This window comes from Typopeltis vanoorti, chromosome 5 (assembly GCF_054136105.1).
Source record: "Typopeltis vanoorti isolate ZY-2024b chromosome 5, IOZ_Tvanoo_1.0, whole genome shotgun sequence".
Lineage (NCBI taxonomy): Eukaryota > Metazoa > Arthropoda > Arachnida > Uropygi > Thelyphonidae > Typopeltis > Typopeltis vanoorti.
Window position 1 is genome coordinate 32870267 of NC_143553.1, and position 23568 is coordinate 32893834.

At 36.2% G+C, this 23568-nt stretch overlaps 1 protein-coding gene across 2 annotated transcripts in view; it reads right to left on the minus strand.

Annotated features, from left to right (window-relative positions):
* Positions 1 to 17368, minus strand: part of FipoQ (F-box/LRR-repeat protein FipoQ) — a 303650-nt gene extending 286282 nt beyond the window's left edge. For both annotated transcript variants that reach the window (XM_090393073.1, XM_090393071.1), the window contains exon 1: positions 17074 to 17368. In XM_090393073.1, the coding sequence (XP_090249199.1) occupies positions 17074 to 17157 (84 nt within the window). In that variant the 5' untranslated portion in view covers positions 17158 to 17368. The remainder of the gene's footprint in view (positions 1 to 17073) is intronic.
* Between the last annotated feature and the right edge of the window lie 6200 nt (positions 17369 to 23568).

Below are 23568 nucleotides of genomic sequence, written 5' to 3' on the forward strand. Positions count from 1 at the left end.
TGAAGTCATTAGCCTCTATATATTCGTAGCTCAGACGTGAATATATTCATGCCAAAACATTGTTTTGTTTCCTTGCTAAAATGATTAAATACGGTATAAAATTTTTTGCTATCTTTAACGTATAATAAATCCAAGGTAAAAAACCTCTCAATATATATATATATATATATATTTTTTTTTTTTTTTTAAATTCATTTTTACTCGGTTGGAATATTATAAAAAAGCTTTAATGACTGTTACCGAGAGATAAAAAGATGACAAGATATATTTAAAAAAGATACTACTAGTTTACTAGTTTCATCCTCAGGTATCACAATCAAAGAAGTACATAAAAAATTACAGAGACTTAAAATTGTAATAACAGAACAAGTATAAAAAGACAGTAGCGTGTTTGAAAATAAAATGCGAGCTTGAGTTCCAAACAAACGCATACTACGTGCTGTCGCGAGTGCGCCAGTACTGAACAGAAGCAACGTGTGCGTCAGAGAGATTGTAACTCAGGCTGTTGTTGATATGAGAGGAATCTAGAGAAATTTCTCTAGATTCAACAATCTTTCTTTCGAGTTCATCGTAGCACACATGGATGTTAGAAGTTTCAGTCCCGTTTACAATGTGCTGGCGGCCTTCGTCTGAGTTAGCTGAAAAGAGAACGTGGCTAGAGAGAGCGCTAGCTCTAGTCCTGTTATAGGAGATATCTCTACGGTGTTCATCCAAACGTAGAAGGATGGATTTAGCAGTCTAAATGAGATGGCATTAGTGTAGATGATGTGGTTTGCTGATGGAGATGAAGAGTTGTGGAGTGGGTGCCCTCCCTCGATGAGTCTTTGGTGTTATTATTAGGTATTATGTGACTCCCTGGAGGTGTCACATAATAATAATAACAATATTTTTGCATTTATTCCCGTTAAATACTCCCCTAAATATTTTGTGGCTTCACGTGAGACCTAAAATTAAACACAATGTACTAATGGTTCATGAAGAGGACACTTTTCGCCTCATAAACATTGCATCACATTCGCTTAAATACAGACACCTTTGTTGAACCGTTTGAACAGACGTACAGATGGTGCATCGGGTTAAATTCTTAGCCTTCCAGGAACCAACAGAAGATGAGGCACGGTGTGCACTGAGAGAATAGCACCGAGAAATCAGTGGCTATGATTGATTATTTTTTAAACCAAACCAACCGAACGTTGCCATTTGTCATGAGTTGCTTCTCTTTTTTTTTTTTTTTTTAATTTTAATTTCATCTGTTTTGCGTGCGTGAAGTGTGAACTGACGTATTTTGAACACCGCCGATATAAACGTTTCTAATATAGTAGACGCAACTTATTGTGATCATTTTGGGACAGTCGTTTTTCGGTAACAATAACCGGCTGATAACATTAAGCAAATTATATATAAAAAATTGCATCATTTATTTCAATTTATTGTTATGAACATTATTTAATTTAATTTATTGTTATAAACAACTTTTTAATAAGCAACAGCATAAAACTTATTTTAAAAAATTATCTAGTGTCGAATGTCTCGTGTTGGATTGTCGCTCTATGTTGCACAAAGCGACGAAGTATTCGTGGAGCTTCTAAAATTTGTTATTCTGCTTGTATTAGGTTAACTTTCTTCTATTAGTTGAAAGTTCTCATCATCGGAAGCAGCTTGACATATTTCCGACACTGTCATTGTAGCCACCACTTCAGCATTGTTATCAATATCCAACCAATTTTAAAATTCTTCTTTTGACATACCGTCTGGCGTTTTATGAAAAATTTCATTTGTAAGATATTCAAATTCTTTGGAAGGAGTTTCAGAGTTTGTCTTAAAAAATTCACCTTTTTTGGAAACAGTTTTAATAGTCTTCTCTGAGTCTTGCTTCCATGACATTGCTACCAAATGCAATGCATCAAGAAGGGAAATCTTTTTTGCAATTGCACTTGCATCAGATTGTGCTCTTTTATATAATCAAGTTCAGCTATAATTCTCGCACGAACTTCTTTGTGATAATAAGCTTTTAAAACTCGTATGATGCCTTGGTCACATGATTGAAGTAACGATGTAGTGTTCGAAGGCAAGAAAATTACTTTGATGTTCTTCAACGATAAATTGTTGAAGTTAAATTGTGTACAGTGCTGTTGTCTACTAACAAGACAATTTTTTGCTTTAATTTAAGATCCTACTTAACTAGCCAATTGTTCAAAATATCATTAGTCATCCAAGCATTTGCACTAGAACAGTAGTCAAGAGGCAAATTTTTGAACACCTTTAAAACACCGAGGATTTTTACTTTTTCCAATCACTAGGAGCTCTCGTTTTTCACCTTTCATATTAGTACAACAGAACTATCAGTCGCTCTTTTGAGAATTTAAATCCTTTAGTACTTTCATTTTTAAACAAATAAGTATGCTCATGCATTGCACGAAAATAGAGTCCTGTTTCGCTGTATTGTAAATATCCTCATATTTTTTGGCCATTCGGTCTTAATCCACGCATCAGCTGATAAAAAATCAGCACTTTTTTCTTCACCATGAATACGCTTGTGCACAATATTCTCTCGCTTTTTCCACCTGTTAAACATCCATCCATCATGTCAAACAAACATCCATCAGTTGCTGTAAAATTTTCTTTCCCATTGTTTTTGCAAGTTCTGCTCTTTGAAGCATCAAAGGCCGATTAATCGAAGCATTCTTTTCAGGATCATTACTAAACCAAATTTAATGCTGATTCTACTTGAGTATCCTTACGAGATCGAGCTCTTCTCTTCCGATAGATGTTTTCATTAGTAAGTAAGAGCTGAAGTTTCAATGTTTGATCTGTTTTTTAAGATCTTGAAAATTTTAAATGTATAGCCACACTATGCTGACTCAATTTGGGCAAATTATCATAGCACAATATCAGAAGCAAGTTTTTCACTTGCTTCTGGCAGAAGCAAGTGAAAGAGCTGTTTTAACGAGCATTTAAAGTCAAATTCACTTACTGAAGGAAAGCACGAAAATAAACTTGAAAAATCACAATTAGCCTGTAATTATATACCCCCCCCTGCATTTACCTGGAAGATTTAAAATTTACGAAAGATTAAGATTACCCATCTGCATTTGCGTGGAAGATATAAGATTTACGGAAGAATAAGATTAAAGGAAGATTAACAGAAAAGTCAGATTTCGACAAATGTTTTTTTTTTTGTCAAATCAAATTTTCTCCTGATTAACCCTTATTTCTTAGAATTCTGAGACACAAAAGGCAAAACATTCGAGGATTTTGATCACAATAACCGGAACTTTGATTATAATAGATGGATTATTTTTAATTCATTTTAAATGATATGTTTTGGGACGGACTGATTTTGATAAAAATAGCCGATTGATAATATTATCCGCGATCACAATAAGCGGATTCTACTGTATATTATTTTACGATAAATAATTTATAATTTTTTTGCCCATATTTACAATAGGAAACATTGTTGACGATCTACTGAATATCCGATTTTTTGCCAGTGATTTTGCGAATTGCATGATTGTGGTTGAATGAAGTAATCCTCGAGGCTCTTCCAAAAAATCTTTGAGTAATTCAAATATACAAAAAATATAGACTTCTCCTTCATTATTGTTTTATAATATATCTTGAAACAAACAAATTGTGTCCCATTCTATGCAGATATTTACATTAATTGATAAATTAATGTAAATATCTGCATATTAATTGATAAATTAAAGTATTCAGAGTTATCTCAATTGACAATTGACATTTATGTCTTTAGGGATGAAGCAAAGTGCTTTTCATATTCCCCGCTATCTGTTGTGGTTACAGTGAGGGTAAAATTTACGAACAGTTTGCTCGCCCTGAATGGGCATGGAGATTATGCATCGTTATAGGAGGCTAATATAGCTTTTGGTGTTCTATATTAGAATATGTCCGTTGGCTCGTATGCTGCAGCTTGCTGAACCAAATCGTTGGGATATGTGGACGTCTTTAGGAAAAACTTGGATGCTAAGGATTGTAGAAAAGAGAGAATATAGGGAATATTTGTGTGTGTGTGTGGAGTTGATTGTTCCTAACATACCACGGGGCGTTCAGAATCATTCTCAAGCACTAGTTCTGCACTCGCTGTATTTTGATAATGTTATCATTAGAGGTGTGGCTCCAGGCCGGAGAGGCATAGGTGATTATAGGACGAACCGTCATCTGGTATAGTTGCGATTTGATTCTGTTGCTGAGCTTGCTATTTCTATTAATTAGCGTATAGATCTGAGCTATGGCTTTAGATGCTTTTGCGCACGCAGATTTGATGTGTTGGTTGAACGATAGCTTTTTGTCGAGAATCACACCCAGGTAATTTGTTTCTGTCTGCCATGGAATTTTAGTATTGAATAGTAACACATCTCCTGCAGGAGACATTGACCTTTTTGAGAAAAGAACGGCTGAGCTTTTCAGGGGGTTGACTTCCAATCTCCACTTGGAGAACCAACCCTCCAGCTTTAGAAGTTTTTCTTGACGCTTTCTGGTAATGAAATGGGGTCTGAGAGATCTGGTTAGTATTGCCGTATCGTCCGCATATAGGGCCAAAATGGAAGTCATCGGATTGTGTGGGATGTCTGACATGTATACAGAAAACAGCAATGGAGCCAGTAGAGATCCCTGCGGCACTCCAGCAAAGATATGGCGCTGGGACGATGTAGGACCGTTGATTTTAACTTGCATTGATCTATTCTGAAGATATGAATGGATTAGATGAACCATTTTTAGTGAGGTACCGACTGAGATAAGTTTGTGCAGGAGTCCAAAATGCCAGATTTTGTCACATGCTTTGGATAGGTCTAGGAAAACAGCTCCTGTGCACTGGCGCCAGTTGTAACTGGTGGTGATATATTCCACAATTCTGTGGATTTCCTGGGTAGTACTATGGTGTTGTCGAAATCCAAACTATTCTTTAGGGAGGATGTTTAGGTCATTTACTGAGGTTTGGAGTCGTGAGAGGATGACCTTCTCTGCAACCTTACCCAGATTGGAGATGAGACTGATTGGACGATAATTCTGCGGTAATTGTGGGTCTTTGCCTGGCTTATGTATAGGAATCACATCAGCCAGTTTCCAGATGGAAGGAAAATAGTGAGGTCTTACGATTGCATTTATTATACTGGTCAGGTGCACTATAGCTTTTCAAGGCATCAGCTTGATCACGCTGTTTGAGATTCTGTCTGGTCCAGGAGCTTTGTTCTTAAGTTTTTTTAATAATATCATATAATTCAACAGGTGAAGTGGGTGCAATATGGTCAGCACTGGTATCTGGGAGGTTTAATGCATGCCTAACCTGTCTGTGGATTTTGTACAGATGATGGAAATCTAAGTTGTTATAAGAAGGTTTGTATTGATCCTCAAGATTTTTTTAGTATGGCTTCTGCCTTATCTACACCTGTGTGGACTAGGCCCTGTTTTGAGATCATGGGGGGAAGGGATGTTTTTTTTTTGATGTTTTTTTTTCAGTAGTCCCCAGATAGAGTGATCAATAGGTGAGATAGAGGCTAACTTTTTATCCCAAACTTGGTTTCTATGAGTTTTAAGTGCATCTCTTACTGCTTCATTCAATCTATTAGGCACTGTCTTGTCTTGAGGAGCACGAGCGTTATGAAATCTCTTCCTAGATCTGCTCTTCTCTCTGATCAGGTCCATAATGTCCTCAGGCAAACTATCAGGCTTGGGAACAGGTTTCTGGAAGGTTGCAACCGTTATAGCGGACTTAATCTGTTGGGCGAAGCTAGTCACTGCAGATTTCACATCTTCTGGTGTGCATATGTGGGGGACGGGTCCAATTTGATCCCTAAGTGCTTTGGACAATCTCTCCCACGATATGCCTGAATGAGAGGGAGGAGACAGGCATTCTTGTTCTCCCAATTGCAGTAGAATTGAGTTGTGATCCGACGACAGCTCGTTTAGTGATATAAGGCTGTACTGTAGTTTAATGTCTTGCAGGATAGCTATAACCAGGATGTCAGCAGTGCCAGACGTACTGAGATGAGTTGGTTCAGTAGGTCCAGCCACAACAGCATAGTTTGATCCTGTGTAGCTAGAAAGGATGCGACTATTTTTATTTGTAGATATGCTGTTCCACGTATGATGTTTTGCATTGAAATCTCCAGCGATGACGACTGGTCCTTTTACTCCAAGGATGGCATCCAGATCTGAGGTCAATAATGTCTTTAATGGAGGGTTGTACGCAGAAAAAATTTTAAGGTTTCCAATTGAGTTGGTGAGGACTTTAATTCCTGTGATTTCGAGGTTGGCGGTAGTAGGGTTGGTTATTGAATGATGATTGATATAGTTTTTGATAAGGGCGGCTGCACCTCCATGTCGTTTCTGTAAATCTGGTGCCCTCTGATTTTCAGGGTGTCAACAGGCGTCAGGTGAGTTTCATTAATTAGCAATATATCTGGGTTGTATCTATTATTAAATTCCTGGATTTCTAACAGTTTATTTTTTATACCTTTGGCATTCCAAGCAATAATCCTAAGAGAATTTGGGGAGATTTTTTTCCTATGCATCAGAGAGTGCAGATAATATGGATTGGGTTTGCTGTAAGAATCTTTTTGTGACACTTAGGGATGGATTTGAGTTGCTGAAATCCTGCAGCATGTTTGCAAGAGAAGAGGTGATAATAGCTGATAGATTTGAATGTGGATTATTCAGGTTCTGGGTTTGTACTATCTGTTTGGAGCAGACCACGTCAGCATATGTTCTTATCGCTTGATGTTGAAGATTCGTTTTCTTAAGGGGTTCAGTTAATGATGGGCGAGAACCTGTTGTCATGATCTCACTCTTGGAGAACTGAGGAGCCTGAGCTACAGGAACACTCGCACAAGATGACGAGGTAGATTGATGATTTGGATCATTGCATCTGTTTTTGGGGTGATGTATACACCCTCTAAAATTAGCAGGGTGAGGACCCCCACAATTAGAGCACTTAGTTGGGGTGGATTTTGGCTTGTTTTTTGGGGTGATTCTCGCCACATGTTAGGCATCTGAAATGAGCTTTGCATAGCTTCTGGGCATGGCCAAATTTTTGGCATCGGTAGCACTGCCCAGGAGATGCTTTCTTTCTGAATGGTTCTGGGGTGATTTTGAGTCCAGAGAAGAAGTTTTCAGATGGTTTATTTCTAAGCAGTCCATTTGGGTCATCAAGAAGAGAACGGGCTCTATGTCCCAAGGCGGAAATTATTCCAAGTTTATGAGGAGGGAAATGATGAGACTGACTGTGCAGATATCTGTTGGTATGTGTGGGCTTTCTATATATCGATATTTTTAGTTTACCAGAAGAGCGAGTCAGTTTGACATCAAGAAAAGGCAAGGAATTATCCGTTTCAAGCTCAGTAGTAAACTTAATACTTTGATGTCGGCTATTGAGATGTTCGAGGAAAACCATAAGGGATTCATGTCCATGGCTCCAACCAATGAAGACATCATCCACATAACGTTTCCAAACTTTAGGTGTTAAAATAAAGGAAGAGATAGCCTTGGTTTCAAAATCCTCTAAGTAAATATTTGCGAGTACAGGGGATAAAGGATTACCCATAGCCAGTCCATGATTTTGTTTGTATATATTATCTTGAAATTTGAAGTAACCGGACCTGATGCAATGTGTAAGCAAGGCTAACTTTTTTTGGATAGCTTGTCCTTGAGTAATGTTAGGTTGTCACCTTTACATAGATTGTCACCTGAAATGGACAAACATATACGAGAGTAGAGTATCTGCATACTAAGCTTCGCATCATCGCAGAAAAACACTTCCAATTAAAAGATGTGATTCCATTTAAAATAAAAATAAAAAACCTCCTATATCACAGTATTTGCGAATGTATACTCAGGTATGGTATAACGGTCTACACCAACACATCAAACAGCCACCTAACAAAATCATAAACATTGCATAGGAAAATTGTGTCAACAGTGATTTGGAGACCTTATATACAACAGCCAATATCTGTACCGCTAATGGCGATACACAGAATCCTGAGCATTAAAAATATGAAGCCCTACATAATATCACTAAGGAATTACTTCAACATCACCGATCGTAACAACAGAGAAAAATATCACATAACACGACCCACAACAACTTTTTACATCCTTAGACCCTTCAACAAGGCACATGGTTCTTTTGCGAGATCACACCTGATACCTACACTACTCAACAACCTAGTAAATACTCTGTGTGATAATAATAGAAAAAAATTATTATTCAAAAAAATATTATATAGAGAAATTATATCTATTGTTATTCTATATATATGTTCATGTAATATATTATAAATAATAAAGTTTGGAAAAAAATTAAAATAAAAGAAAAAAATTATCAGAAAAAAAATCAGCTAACGGCTTTTTTTTCCCATATAGGGAGTAGGCGAGGCCGTTTTAGCCCTGTTTAACTTTTGGAGATTGAGTGGGCAGTTCAATCTCCACTGGCAGCCAATGAGTAATAGCTATCACAAAGCTATCACTAATTAAGCGGCAGGCAGTGAAGAGAGAGAGAGAGACGGCTCAACAAATGCCGCCATCTCGTGGTCCCTAACCCTAACACAATATATTTAATGTCTGAAATGATGTGGGTTCTATGGTCAATTTTCTTGAGTTTACGGGACGAAAAACCCGAGTTTCTGGAAGAAAAAACCCGATTGCTCGTGCCAGAAATCGACAAACTCGGGAACCGGTCGAAAAAAGGCTTACAAAAATTTCCTCTAGTCGGCAATTAGATTGGAAAGGAAGTCTTCCTTCGTGCGGTCAAGCGCTGTGGTGTGCAAACCCCACATCCACTGAGCTACATAGGCTATTATTATTCATAACTAAAAATGAACGAATTGTATCCTGTGCTAAATTTTAACCCAAAAAAGTAACAGTGTTATTTAACTTTTTATGTGTAAATACTCTGTAAAATAATAAACCTTTGATTGTTGCTTTTGTGAAAAAGAAAAAAAAAAAAACAGCAACAGAAGATGCGCCGTTTTTATTCATTTCGAAAACTTTTCACAGGAATAATTAATATAATTCTAATTTTTACAAACTCTTATTGAACTCGAGAAAGCTTAGGGCTACAGAAAGTTAAACTTCAAGCTCTGCTGCTAGGGGACGCTGTCTGAAAAGTTCTTTCAATTTCGCATACTTAACTACCGGTGCGAGAGTATTAGCGCATCTTCGAATGTACAGGAAGGAGTTATTTATTGCACTTATTTAGTGGTCAGTGCTGAAGTGTTATATTCTTCTTCTTTTTTGTTGTTTTTATAGTTTTATAAGACAGCTATCTGAAGGTATTTTCTAATATTTCAGGACAATCGAAATGTAGTCAAGTAAGAATTTTGCATTTTTATTAGCCATAATAAAATTTAATAGAAATTATAATGAAAGGCCCAAGTTTAATTTCATATTGAAAACAGTTTTAATGTGATTTAGATTTAGATTTTTAATAACCCCAGGTGAGACACTATTCTGAAACGTCATTAATGCAAGCAGATGCGATGATATATAATAATTTAGTATCATTTTCTACGCTTACACGGAGGCACTATCAGCAAGTTTCCGCACTTTTGGAATATTCAACCCTGATTATAGCATTATCGGAACCTGCGTAATGATTTCTGTATAATTATGTAGGAGACACATTTATTAAACTGTCCATTGTATCCTTAGAAATGGTATCATGTTTATTTGTTTAGATGTATAGTTTTACGGCGCGATTCGTGAGATGCGTAAACACTAAGAGCTTTTTTTTGTTGTTGTTGTTGTTGTTTTGTCTCTGGCGGCAATTTTCAGGATGGGCATATTTAGTATTTTAATATTTGGAATCCTTACATACATTTGTCTTTCCTTTCACTCGTCACATGGTGAAAGAATTCTTTCGAATTTCCTTTGGCTTATTTTGCTTTACCTTCCTTGATTTTACCTTCCTTGCCATGGATGTCACTTTCCTGCCTGTTTTTATATCAGACTCATGCGTACCCATCACATTTCTCACGATATAGGTTAACTTTTTTAATTTTTATTTTTATGTATCTCATTCTTTCCCAACATCTTCTTTAGTTGGCTGCGATTCATTTACAGTCATTAGTAATAATTAGCCTCCCATATTTTTCTGCATGTCTACCCTGAATACATTATACCCATCATATTATATCCCTATAAGGATGTCCTCTTCTGTCAATCAGGTCTTATTACTATTGCCAATCATTTTTGGTTCTACTAATGCCGAGGATTTCTCGTTTTCATTCCCGATGTCGATGTCTCTGGCATCAGTAAACATGCACGATAAGTATTCTAGGTAAAAGCTAATATGAACGTCTCAGTAATAAATAGTTTAATTACAGAAGAATAGTAATTAAGATAGCTGTACTGCACATAACACTATAATTTTTGAAATTATTGAATCACTCGTATCGTAACATATCATTGCTTACATACTGCTACTAACATTTTGATCATAGATTAGAATTCACTACAATGCTGGATCTCAATATTCATGTGTCTAATACGTGTTAATGATGAGAATGGTTATTAGCAAAGGTTGGTCAATTGGTAGAGCCTCTGCTACTACCGCGCTCAAAATTAAGCAAGTTTGAGCGCGGTTAGTAGTTGGAAGGGGTTCAATCATTCGATGCTGTTGGCACACTCTTCCTCGATGACTCTTTGGACTCCCTGGAGGTGTCACATAATAATAATATAATAATTATGGAAATGATTATGAAGAGAGAACGATTCTGTGTTCGTCCGGTTCGGACCTGTGAAGCATGTGTAACGATGTATGCATAAGTAAGGAACTAGATAAAAAAAAAAAAAAAAAAAAAAAGAACAGAGATCTGCTAGTTGTCGAACTGTGTCATGCAGACCACAGACAACTGTATGCAAAAGAGCATGCAGGTAATTTATTCTGTATGTACACGAATGCTGGGAGTATCAGAAACAAAGTAGTAGAGTTTGTTGCCTTGTTTAATATATTGCGACCTCATGCTGTAGACATTAGTGACACTTGACTGTCAGAAGCAGACGTACTAACTGATATCGAGTGCAAAGAGTACAGCATTTTTTGGAAGGATATAGAGAAAAGGAGAGGAGGAGGGTGCTCCAATGATATGAAATGTCTTAAATCCAGTTAGAGCTGAGATCTATGACTGCAATATTATTATTATTATTACGTGACACCTCCAGGGAGTCCAAAGACTCATCGAGGGAGGACATCTACTCTACATCTCTCTGTCTTCATTACTGAAATCTACTAACCGCAACTACACCAATGCCATCTACCGCTCGCCACTACCACAAGTATTTCCACCGAAAATCACAAACATCCATGCCCACGGCGGGATTCGAACCCGCAGCCTTTTGGCTGAGAACGGATACGCTAACCTCTCGGCCAATCAAGCCGTCTGTTGTTGGATCGATTGCTAATGACGAAGAAATGCATCAACAAATAAATACGATGGGTGCGAAAAGATTAATCATAATGGGAAACTTTAATGATCCGAACATTGATTGAATAGCTATGAAATCACATGAGAAGAATGTAACTGAATGCATTGTGCTGTTGCGAGACAACTTCCTCAAGCAGCATGTGACAGAAGGAACTCGAGATCAAAGATTGTCAGATCTGATTGTAGTGTCAGAGGGGGTTTCAGTTAAAGACGCAACTATCTTGCTTCCAGTTGTGAAGGTGATCATGCGGTACTCAGTGGGAAGTGGCTAAGATTATGAATGTTACGTGCTGAACTACAAAGCAGGAAATTATGACCACCTGAGGGGTATGCTGGGTTCTGTGCCATGGTATCAGTTATTGGATGGGAAGGATGTCGTCTGAAAGAGTTATACAGAATTTCAGTAAATGGAATTTTTCATTTTATGGAAGGTGGGGAAAGGACGCAAGAGCATCCATGGAAGTTGAAAATGAATGCTGTCAAGAAGGGGGAAGGGGATTTGGGCTAGATTTTTCTCTCATAGAGTAGTGCGTGATTCGAATGGATTGCTTGGATGTTGTGTGTGCAAGCAGCAAAAATTTATTCTAGAACAGGTATGAAAGCTGGTACGAATAGTATGGCCTCCCTCGATGAGTTCCTGATTCCTTGGAGGTTTTTTAATAATAATAATAATTTTCACAATTGAGTTAGACCTTTGAAATTTTGCACAGAGATAGCAACTTGAGGACTCGTGGTCTATTAAATGAACGTATCTATGAATATCTGTCATACTATTAATTTCCCTTACAGCTGTTGCTAATAGTAATACTGCGCTCTAGAAATAAAAATTGAACTACGAACTGTTTATGCCACATTGCACAAAGAAGCGTGACTGTCTTCCCCACTTCTGTAAGAATTATAGTGCTGAATTACAATCTGTGGACCACTGCATACGTTACAAACAACAATCACTTAACTTCCGCAGTGCGTAGTCCAAAATCGGTTCGGTAATGTTGGGATGCTAGACTGATAATGGTTGCTAGACTTAGCTATCCCCCCCCCATCAGAGTAATAAATACCTAATTCTTCTGAATTAATGTATTTTGTCAGTGTGGTTTGCAATTTTATTAATTGTAGAAACAGCAGAAATAAGTGATTCTGTTTTGCACAGAATAGCATTTTGCAAGCAGGGACCACATTCCTATTCGTATCCAAAATTAACTTTATCGACATAATGATGGTGGATCATAACAATGGAAATTGTGCAAAACAAAGGTAAAGGTTCAGAGAAGATAAAATATAAGGCGATACTTATGACTCTTAGAATTATCCAAGAATTGGTTTTCCAAGTTACGACAAGGCATAGACAGCTGAAGCAGCAAAAGGAAAGCATTGCAAAGTGGAGGTACATTTGAAAGTGTAAAGGGTTCGCTGTGTGACAGTGAGAATGAGAAACATTAATTTTCACGTGTTTTTTTTAAACAATGTATCGCATTCGCATTATGATTTTTTTTTTAATGCAAAACTATCCGAAATGTTGATGCGATAAGATGTTAGCAAGCAAACGGCGCACGTGTATACTAATTCGTGATAACATTTCAGTGAAGTAATAGTAGTATGCTGAAAATTCACGTTTCGTCGTACAAGCAGTATGCTGGAGCCCCAAATTGTATATATATTCGCTACAGAACTTTCCGAATTTATATTTGGAAACTATCAATACTTTTTATACTCATAAGCGCATTTTAACATTCTGTACAAATAATCTTCATTATCGTTGCAATGCATACTACCAAATAATTCTGCTTGAGAGCATGCAACGAAAAAGGTTTGTTCCTGAATCAGTTTTGTTTCTAAATGAATTCATTTACTCATATTCATAACTTTGTGCTCAGGAAGAGGCGTTGTTTTAGATAAGATTTTTACAGCCGAGATGATTTAAAGTACATATTAGGGTTTGATATACACTGCACCACGGGCTTCCTGTTATTCCTTTATTTGTAAGCTAGATTTGTTTCTTTCTTATAAGTCAAAGATATACAACACAAATAAAGCGATGAAAAGAATTTATTACAGTAATATTTGAGCCGTATTATCAGATTCATATTCCAGAACTGATGAAACGTCTATTATCCATATTACTGTTTTGATGGCGATGATGTTTCGCAGTATGTCGAACATTCCTGGAAAGAAACTGATCCTGAAAACTTCAACGTGAATTCCACTGTAACATGTCTACTAGCTCAAAAAAAATAATAATAATAATAATAAAATAATAATAATAAATAAATAAATCTGCCTAGAAGAAGGGTAATCTTGAATGAAGTACGCGAAATACGGTCACCTAATTTTCATTGTATTTTTAAAGTATTTAATCACAAATTATGGATTATCTGTACCAAATGAAGAATGATACAGGAGTACAGTTTTGCAAGGTCATTCATTCTTGCGAGATGAAAGTTATTTACTAGATAGGGTAATGTGGTCCGATGAAGTATCTTCCTTGAACTTCTGTTGAGGGTTATGCTAATTGTTACATCAGTGTGTTTCGGTCAATGCAAAATTGCAACATTTATATGCGAAAACTGGCTAACCTGCTAGTACATTGTGGTGTTGTTTATAATTTCTCATGACACTATTTGACTCGTTACCCTTGATGCCGATATATTAGGTCAGAGTTACCTCAATATTGAGCAACGGTGTCATCTGCAATTTAGCATCCATAAAGGGCAAAGTTTACTTTCAGGATGCGGGTAATACGTAGCACCTTTCTTCTTAACAGAAAATTATTCGTTTCGCCATAGGTTATTTCGAAATCACTCTAAATTTTATTTAGGATCTTTTGATCTTGTACCATAAACTTCCGTTGAGAAACCGGATCGCTTTGTCCTTGTAATATGCAGTTTTGCACAGTGTGAATTCGTGAATGTACTACGACACAAATACGCGAATCCAGTCTTTCATCAGACAGAAGTATTTAAAGAGCAACTTCCCAACTCTATCATCCGGATTATAAAAGGTTCCCTACTTTATATGGCTGTTCTTTACTAGCCACCCTTCTTCTAGTCAGTTCCAAATTAAGATTATTAAAACTTGATTCTTTGACGTCTATAACTTGATTGTGTAACAGATTGAGCAGCATAAATTTTGTTTTGATACTTCTGCTGCTAGTTCATCAACGTTCACAAGCTCGTTATTACTGATTAAACATCAGCATTTTCATTCTCTCCGGAAGGAGAGTGGGGGGATGGGGGGAAGAAGAATCCTGTGTGTGTGTGTGTGTGTGTGTGTGTGTGTGTGTGTGTGTGTGTGTGTGTGTGTGTGTGTGTGTGTGTGTGTGTGTGTGTGTGTGTGTGTGTGTGTGTTAAAAATAAGCCCAGACCCACAAGAAGTAATTACGCTGTACAACACCAAAATTTGTCTATTTTCAGGCTTTTGGTTTCGTTTGACTGTAATATGAGGCCAGTATAACACGTCTGTTAACTGCTTCTGTTTTCTGCCAGTTTGTCAATTTCTTCTCCATAAAAAAAAAAAAAAACTCGATTCTCGAGAAAGAACATACTTCCGCCACCGTACAAGGCTGGCTAACTCGCCTTCAATTTATAAGCCTATATTATGTATTCCTGGTCCTAGAAGGAATTTGAAATGTTCAAATCTCTTCTAGGGCCCGAGATAAAAGTATGAGCTAAATACAAAGTTAGGTCCAGGTTGTTCTCTGAACTACAGCATTCTTAATGGGAAAAAAAAAAAAAAAATCTTTTGGTTGGCATAAGTTGTCAGCGTTAAGTTACACTGAGTCACTTCAAACTAGTGAAACAATGTCCAGAACATGCAAGTGCAGGATTATTCCACTGCATTATGTGATTAAATGCATGTATGCATATGTCACTTCAGTGGGAGAGTTTTGTTCATATACACTGCTATCAGTTTCAACTATAATGATAAGTGATATCGTTGTTGTTGTTTTTTTTCATCATTAGGTTAGCCGATGTGATAAGAAAATGACTTTTTTTCTCTTTAAATCTCGAGTTTATTATTATTATTATTTCGTGACACCTCCAAAGAGTCCAAAGATTCATCGAGGGAGGGCATCCCTCCATAGTTCTCCGTCTCCAGCATTCTATCCACCAAGTAGCGGCGAACCCCAACTACTACAAACGCCATCTATTGGCCACCACTACCACTAGTATTTTCACAGACAATCACAAGCATCCATGCCTACGACGGAATTCGAACCCGCAGCCTTTTGGCTGGAGAGCGGATACTCTAACCACTCGGCCAACCAAGTCGGCATATTTCAGCTAAACATCGCTGTTATGAGGTTCAAAAGATCAGATTTCGTTATCAACACCCTCCCCTCCCTTGTGAAGCGTAGAGAACGATTTTCTTTGAAGAAGAAAGGCTTCTCTCTCTCTCTCTCTCTCTCTCTCTCGCTCTCTCTTTAGGTTATTATTAGGTTAGCCGATGTTCTTTCTCGAGACTCTCTCTCTCTCTCTATGTCTCGTTAACACGTTCATTGCCAATCGCGCGATGCGAGCTCTCACCAAACGGCCGATCACGCGTTATCGCGTGGACGTCGCTAACTAAATAAAAAAATAAAAAGAATTTGGCCACCACAAGAAATTCCAATTTTCAGCTTGGCAATGAAAGTGTTAACAAACTCGGTTTGATGAAAAGATTCGTGGTCCTTGAATAAAAACAGTTTTAAAAGGACAAATTTCCAAGTAATTTATCATAATTCTTTTTTTTTTTTTTTTGATGAAATCATAAGTGACATTAAAAGGAAAAGAAAAGAGAAGAAAGCAAATTTCAAAGCCAACAAAATATTTGCAGCTACTCAAAATGACAATTACAGAGATTCAGAAGATATGCTATAGGTATGCAAGGCAACAGAGTTACCGCATTGAACAAGTATCCTGGCATGAGAAATTCATGTTTGCTGATTTTTTGTTCGTTTTTTAATCGAAGAAACTGCGGATACTAGTTGTATGCAAAACAAAGCAGAAGACCTTAAGGCAATCTTTCCAAACTAATATATTTTAAAAAATGGTATAGTTAAGTGCAATATGACTACACGTAATTCTGATTTTTGAAAAAGTGGAGGTTGAAGGGCATCAAGCTCGGATTCAGCATGGAAAAATTATCAGATTTATCTATTTTCGTTTCAGACCTTCATGTAAAACAAAACTCAGGCGTGTGTTTTTGTTGTTTTGCGACTGCGATTGAAGCAAGTGTATAAATTATGTGCATAAGTTGCTGATTAGTTTTCCTGTCTTGCGGGATGAAAAACCCCAGTTTCGGCAGGAAAATATCACTGTCATCTCCGTATCACTTTCAGTGTGTGTGCGCGTGCGCGCGTGCATGCGTGCGTGTTTACTTGTGCAGATGGTGAATTGGGAATATCCATAAACAATTTTAAAAGTTTCAAAGGTTTTCATTGTTGTTATCTAGAAACTGTTCTTTCAACTTCTGTGTGTGTGTGTGTGTGTATATATATATATATATATACTGTATATATATATATATATATATATATATCAATTAATTTGAATGCATTTGTATGAAAAGTATCCCTAAATATTACACTAATTTCACCGCTCAGTGGGGTGAAATTAGTGTAATATCGTTTGTTTAAAAAATAACTTACCGTGAGGTCAGATAATGGAGAACTTATACCACCGTTTAGATGAGCCTTTTTTTCCACTAATGCACGTGCTAAAGCTTTATCCATGTTCGCTCAGAAAGGAGGGGGATTATAATTTAACGTAAATAGCACAATAAATATAATTAACACTGTCTTATATAACTAAAAAAGTGAAGCATATCGCACACAGCTTATCCCTACAAGTGCATCCCTGGAACTAGGTTCATATCGCATAGGATCTATCTAGGGAGAGCTATTACAATGCCCCATGCCTTGCAAACATCTCTCAATTGTTCATTTCTTCAGCAGGATGTTTAAAGTGGCTATCTCAGCAGCTTTCTACGGCTGTCTTTCTGGCTTACAGCCAGCTCATTGGCCTAGACAATAGGGAGGAGTGTTGCTCTTGTAACTAATGATAGCATCTAATGAAAGAATTAAAGACATGTTGCACTTCTGTATCTACACACAAACAGGACAGTCGACTTGTGGAGATAGAACTCTAGTACAAGTTCATAACCCTAACTCAGAATTTCATTTCACATCTCAAAGTAATCGTATCGTAATATACTGTATTTCTTTTTACCTGGACTTGATCTATTAGCATTTGCTGTTATTTTAGAAAATATTCACACGTTATTCACAAATGGTTATCGAATTGACTTGTTTGCTTTTACTATAATTATGTTAATTCTGCCAGGCATTATTTGTTGGGTCATTTTGTTTTTACTTTTTTTTCTGATAGAAAGCACATCATTTCCTAATTATTATTTAATTTCTTTTATAAATTTATCATTGTATTACAAATTAATATATATATATTTTTTTTTTCATGATTTTATTAATAAACATCAGATCATTCACTCTTCAGCTAAATACAGTCTCTCATATCAATTATATAGCAATTTATTCCATTCATATTATATTGGTTTTCTGGATGATTATTTTTCTTTTATTAACTACATGATTAGGAGCTCGTGAATGTTGTAATTATAGCAACAGTGACTTCCAACAGATGATTCCGAAAAGCAGCTAGATGATCTCATAAAGATGTAAACAACTTCATTGAAATCATCATAAAATAATAACAGACTTAATTTGAATTAAGAAATAAGAAACAGTACGTTCCCCTTTTCAACATATTTATACAAACCTGTTTATTATAATTCATACCAGAGTAGATTGCAACCTGATCGCCAGCGGATGACCGCAGTGATTTGTGCATATCTCAATAATAATAATAATATAATCTCAATAATATAATAATATATTTATTTATTTATAAAATATTTACATATGTGCAATAATCGTTTTGAGTGATATTTCAACATATTATTTTACACAGTTCAATCTAAGTGCTGCATATATGGTTCATTTTCCTACATTACATTTCAGTAATTTTTAAAAACATTTTTCTTCTCATATAGTATGTATTTACAACGCATATTGCTCTAATATTACCAATGAAGATACAGAGTTTTATTATATATATAGTTGCAGTCGAATAAAATTACATTTTTACAGTATATATACACTAACAATAAATTATATTTACAAATTTTGCTTTAAGACGTTTATTATTATTTTTTTAATGCATTTAAATCTTGTAGTTGTAACAAATGTTTTTTTTTTTTGTGTGTGTGTGTGTGTTGATCCCAGTTGAGGTGTCATGTCTCAGCTGCCATCCTCGATGCTTTTTATTCAGCTTATATGAGAATGACACCGGTTAGTTGTTTATTGCTTGCTGTGTTGGAAGTAGACTGACGCTTGATAGATCTATTATTTACCACATCCATTGAATAAGAAATTCACACACACACACACACATGAATATTGATACAAAAATTTAAATATAAATGTTAATCAGTATTTGTAAGCTACACGTAATATAAGCATTAACACACACACACACACACACGCGCGCGCGCACGTGAATTAGGAATCCCATGACGCGTTTACTGAACTGAAAAGCCTGAAGTGACATTTCATCTTAGGGCCCTTTTTATGTTGCTGTAGTTTGTAAGGTTTCTGTATTCAAAAGGTACCATATTCGGAATGTAGAAGCTTCGAGTGTTTTTTTTTCCAGTAACAGAACTTCCGTTATCACTAGTATATCAATAATACCGGTATAATTCTTGAGATAAGCCTGTAACATTAGCTAATGTTTTCGGATGCTTCTGATATTAATATGCAAGATGGAGAGCGTCTTCTGGTTTGAACTATATGTTACTTCCATGCGTCAAGCGAGTCAAATGTACAATTGTTGGTATATTCTGGTATTATTACATCTGTTTGATGATTCATATTCTTTTTTTTTATTGTTGTTGTTGTATTGAAGTCTTCTTTTTTGATGTAATTATGAATCTTTTGTTTTCACTATGGCAGCCTATCTATGTCTTCTGAGCTTTTGATTTGTACAGACTTTGAAATTTGTAACTTCCTCAAGAATATCTTATCATCTCTGATCCACAACAATTGGTAATTTTTTTTTTTTTTTTGGTACAACAGATTCTGGTAGAACGAATACTCAAATAGGAAGATTGATGTATTATCTTGTGATGACTTCAAGTCCTTCGCAACTTTTTTTTTTTTTCTTTTTTCAGTCTGCTGGCTTTTATGAGATTATTTCTTGTGGTTTTGGTTGGAAAAGAATTACGACAGGAGTGGGTCGTGGCAAGCCTTGTCTTTTGCTTTTCTGAGGAATGCAATTTACGGTCTGAATGTCGTTAGGCTGTAAACAGATGTCAATAGCATGGCCTTAATTTAAAACTACGTGTCTGAGATTTTCTGTAATGCACAATTTCAAGGAGACCATTTATGGCAAGATTTATTGTTGCTGATTTAAAAGTTCATATTATTGTTTTAGGGAATTTAGTTCTTGACGGAGTTCGGATGTCTCTTTCATCAGATTATGTTGTCTGTCAGTTATTACATTAACACTAATTTTGATATATTTTACAGTTTGCAAGCCTTCTTACACTGTTAAATTATTATTATTATTATTATTATTATTATTATTATTATTATTATTATTATTATTATTATTATTATTATTATGTAAACTGCAACATAAATAATATTGTTTAACTTGTGAGTCATTAATAATACACACGATTACTATGATTATTATTAATGGTAATAATACACACTTTTTACTCTTGTGTCAATGAAAAATTCTGCAAATGATAATGATATTCAGAGTAATTATAATTCTTACTGAACCATTTTGCAAGAAAAAGATGCATTGTTGCCTAAATATTGGTATATTGATGTAATTATTTGAGAGATAATAAACTATATAAAAAAAATAAATAAATAAATAAAAACTTAGTAACTCGAAACAAGAAAACTTCAGCCCAAGATTTTATTGCAAAAAGTTTCGGTCAGGATACAAACCAAGAGGAACTAGCAGACTCATTCAACCATGCCTTCACAAACAATATCACACAACTCAAAAAAGACACTCTACCAAAGATCAACAAAAAACTACCGACACAAAGTCAACAACAAACGATGTATTTCCCACCCGTAACAAATCAGAAGCTGAAAGAAACACTCTTACAGCTAAAACCAAAGACCACTCCAGGAATAGACAAAATAAGACTCACAGACCTTTTAACACACTTTGAATAAATAAATCCAATACTTTTGAAAGTCGTGAACACAATATTCGACACTGGTATTATTCCACAACTAAAAACTTCAATAATTACGCCAATTTAAAAACATGGTAAAAGAAACGATACTCAGAACTACACACCAATACTACCCTACCAGTCATTTCAAAAATTCTAGAAAAAATAACACACACACTAGTCTGTAGATAGTTCTGTAGTCTGGTGTGTGTGTGTTATTTTCTCATCATCTCATAAAACAAATACGGCGTTCAGAAAACAAACACCACCATCACTTTATTAGAAGACATCGCCAACGCAATAAACAAAGCTCTCAACAAAAACAAGTACGCCGTCCTTATACTGCTTGACTTAACCAAAGCGTTTTATACACTTGAACATGACATACTACTCACCAAACTATACTCAATAGGTATAAGAGGAACACTGCATACCTAGTTCAGGAACTATCTCTCAAACAGAACACAAGTAACAAAAATAGGTACATGTCACAGCCGGGGTATACAAATAAAACACGGTATCCCTCAAGGCGCCAAATTATAACCCACCCTGTTCAACATATACATTAACGATGTTCATAACCTGGCCATAAGAAGTCAAATATTTCACTACGCAGATGACACCGCACTACTAGCAATCCACACAGACATCAACACGGCTCTCTCCAAAGCACAACAAGACCTAAATGAAATCGCAATATAATTCTACCAAAACGCAATTGTAATCAACGGGACCAAAACACAGATGTTAATAATACACAACCCGAGAATCATGCGCCCCTCACCACTATCGATACACTGTCACACATACCACTGCATTAATAACAAAAAAACCTGCCATCTCCCGAAATTAAACTTGTAATACATGCAAAAGACCTTGGTCTTTACATAGATGCCACCTTAAATGGACAAACATATGGAATACCTACATACTAAACTCCGCATCATCGCAGCGAAACTCTTCAAAGTAAAAGGCATTATTCCATCTAACATAAAAACACTCCTCAGGGTATCTGCGAATCCCTACTCAGATACGATATAACAATCTATGCAAACATCAAACATCCATCTAACAAAATTAGAAATATTACATAGGAAAATCGTGTCAACAGTGATTTGGACACATTATACACAACAGCCAATATCCGACCAGCACACAGCGATACACAGAATCCTGAGCATTAAAAATCTGAAACACTACATAATATTACTAAGGAATTACTTAACATCACCTATCGAAACAACAGAAACACATATCGTATAACACGACTCAGAACAACTTTCTACATCCCCACACCCTTCAGCATCTCATATGGTTCTACGGTGAGTATCACATCAGATACTCACGCTACTCAACAACCTACCAAGAAATTTAAAACACATACACACAGGGCCGCCGAGACCCTGTGTGTATGTGGCCTCCGAGACCCTGTCACGGACCCACTTAAAAAAGCGGGCCCTGCTTGTTTTAAGTGGGGCCCGTGAGAAGTCTGTGGTCCGGGCCCCACTTAAAAAAGTGCATCACTTTTGTTTAACAAAAAAAAGTCATACAAAACATTAAACATTTATTTACAATAAATTCAAAATTCGATACATTACATACCATACAAAATACAGACATTAAATAAAAAAGAGAATTTAAAAATTTTTATTACTTCATCAGCCTCATCCACTTCCTCACTTTATGGTTAGCGAAATCTTTAATCACCTGCCAGAACGCTTCTTTCTGGCAGGGAACATTACTGTGAATGCAATTACTAGCTAGCGCTAGCGCAGCCGACTACAACAGCCTTACAGGAACGCCTATTAATGTCATCACCCGCTATAACTACAGCGATCCACGCCGAGAGATTCAGTATCTTCCGGACACTCACGACGAGCTAAAGCGCGTAACCGTCTATCTAAAACAAAACACAGTATCATTCTCGATATGCCATTATCCTTTATCATCGTTGTATTGTTACGAGAATTAAAACCATGCATTATCAACACAAGTTATGTGACACGTCGGGGCCCGTCGGTCGAGCCCTTTTCGATGCAGGTTCCGTGACAAAAGTCTCAGATATCACCCCTCTCGGCGGCTCTACATAGACAACTACAGAACATTAAAACACGAACTCTGGAAAATATACCAGCAATGTTAATATACATTAACACTAACATATACATCACAAATCACCAGCATCCAATGCCTACATCCCATCGATAATCAGTAACAACAACAACATAAATAGTGAAGGCTAATCCCACTCTCTTTATAAAAGCTAACCCAAACTTCGAAGTAGGTGGGATTAATCCGCCTCATTCATCCACATGTAATCCTCATAATCAATGACTGCAAATTAAGTAGCAAAATAGTCAGTACGGTGTATAATAATAATGAAGATACAGATATATATATATATATATAAAAGTATATGAATTTGTAGCCAAAGAAAAAAATATTGAAAAGAAATAATGTGCCTTAAACTGCATACAGTATAATAATAATAATAATAATAATTATTATTATTATTATTACGGGCAGCTCAATGTTGGGTTTCCCTTGATGAATCTAAGTACTCCAAGGAGTACTTAGACTCATCGAGGGAGGCCCAACATCATGTCAAGAACAACTATTCAGTATTCACACAGTATCTATCATACTTCACCTTGAACTCATTTACAGCCATTGCAACCACAACAGACTCTGGCAGCTTATTCCACTCATTTATCACTCCCCAAGTAAAAATCCTAGCTTTAACCCTTGCTAACCACATTCTTACCAAGCTTCCATGGATTACTGAGGCATGATCCACCCTTCACAAAACCATGCTGTCCCCCATAGAGTATCCCATTTTCATCTGTCCAATCTTGTATTTTCCTCG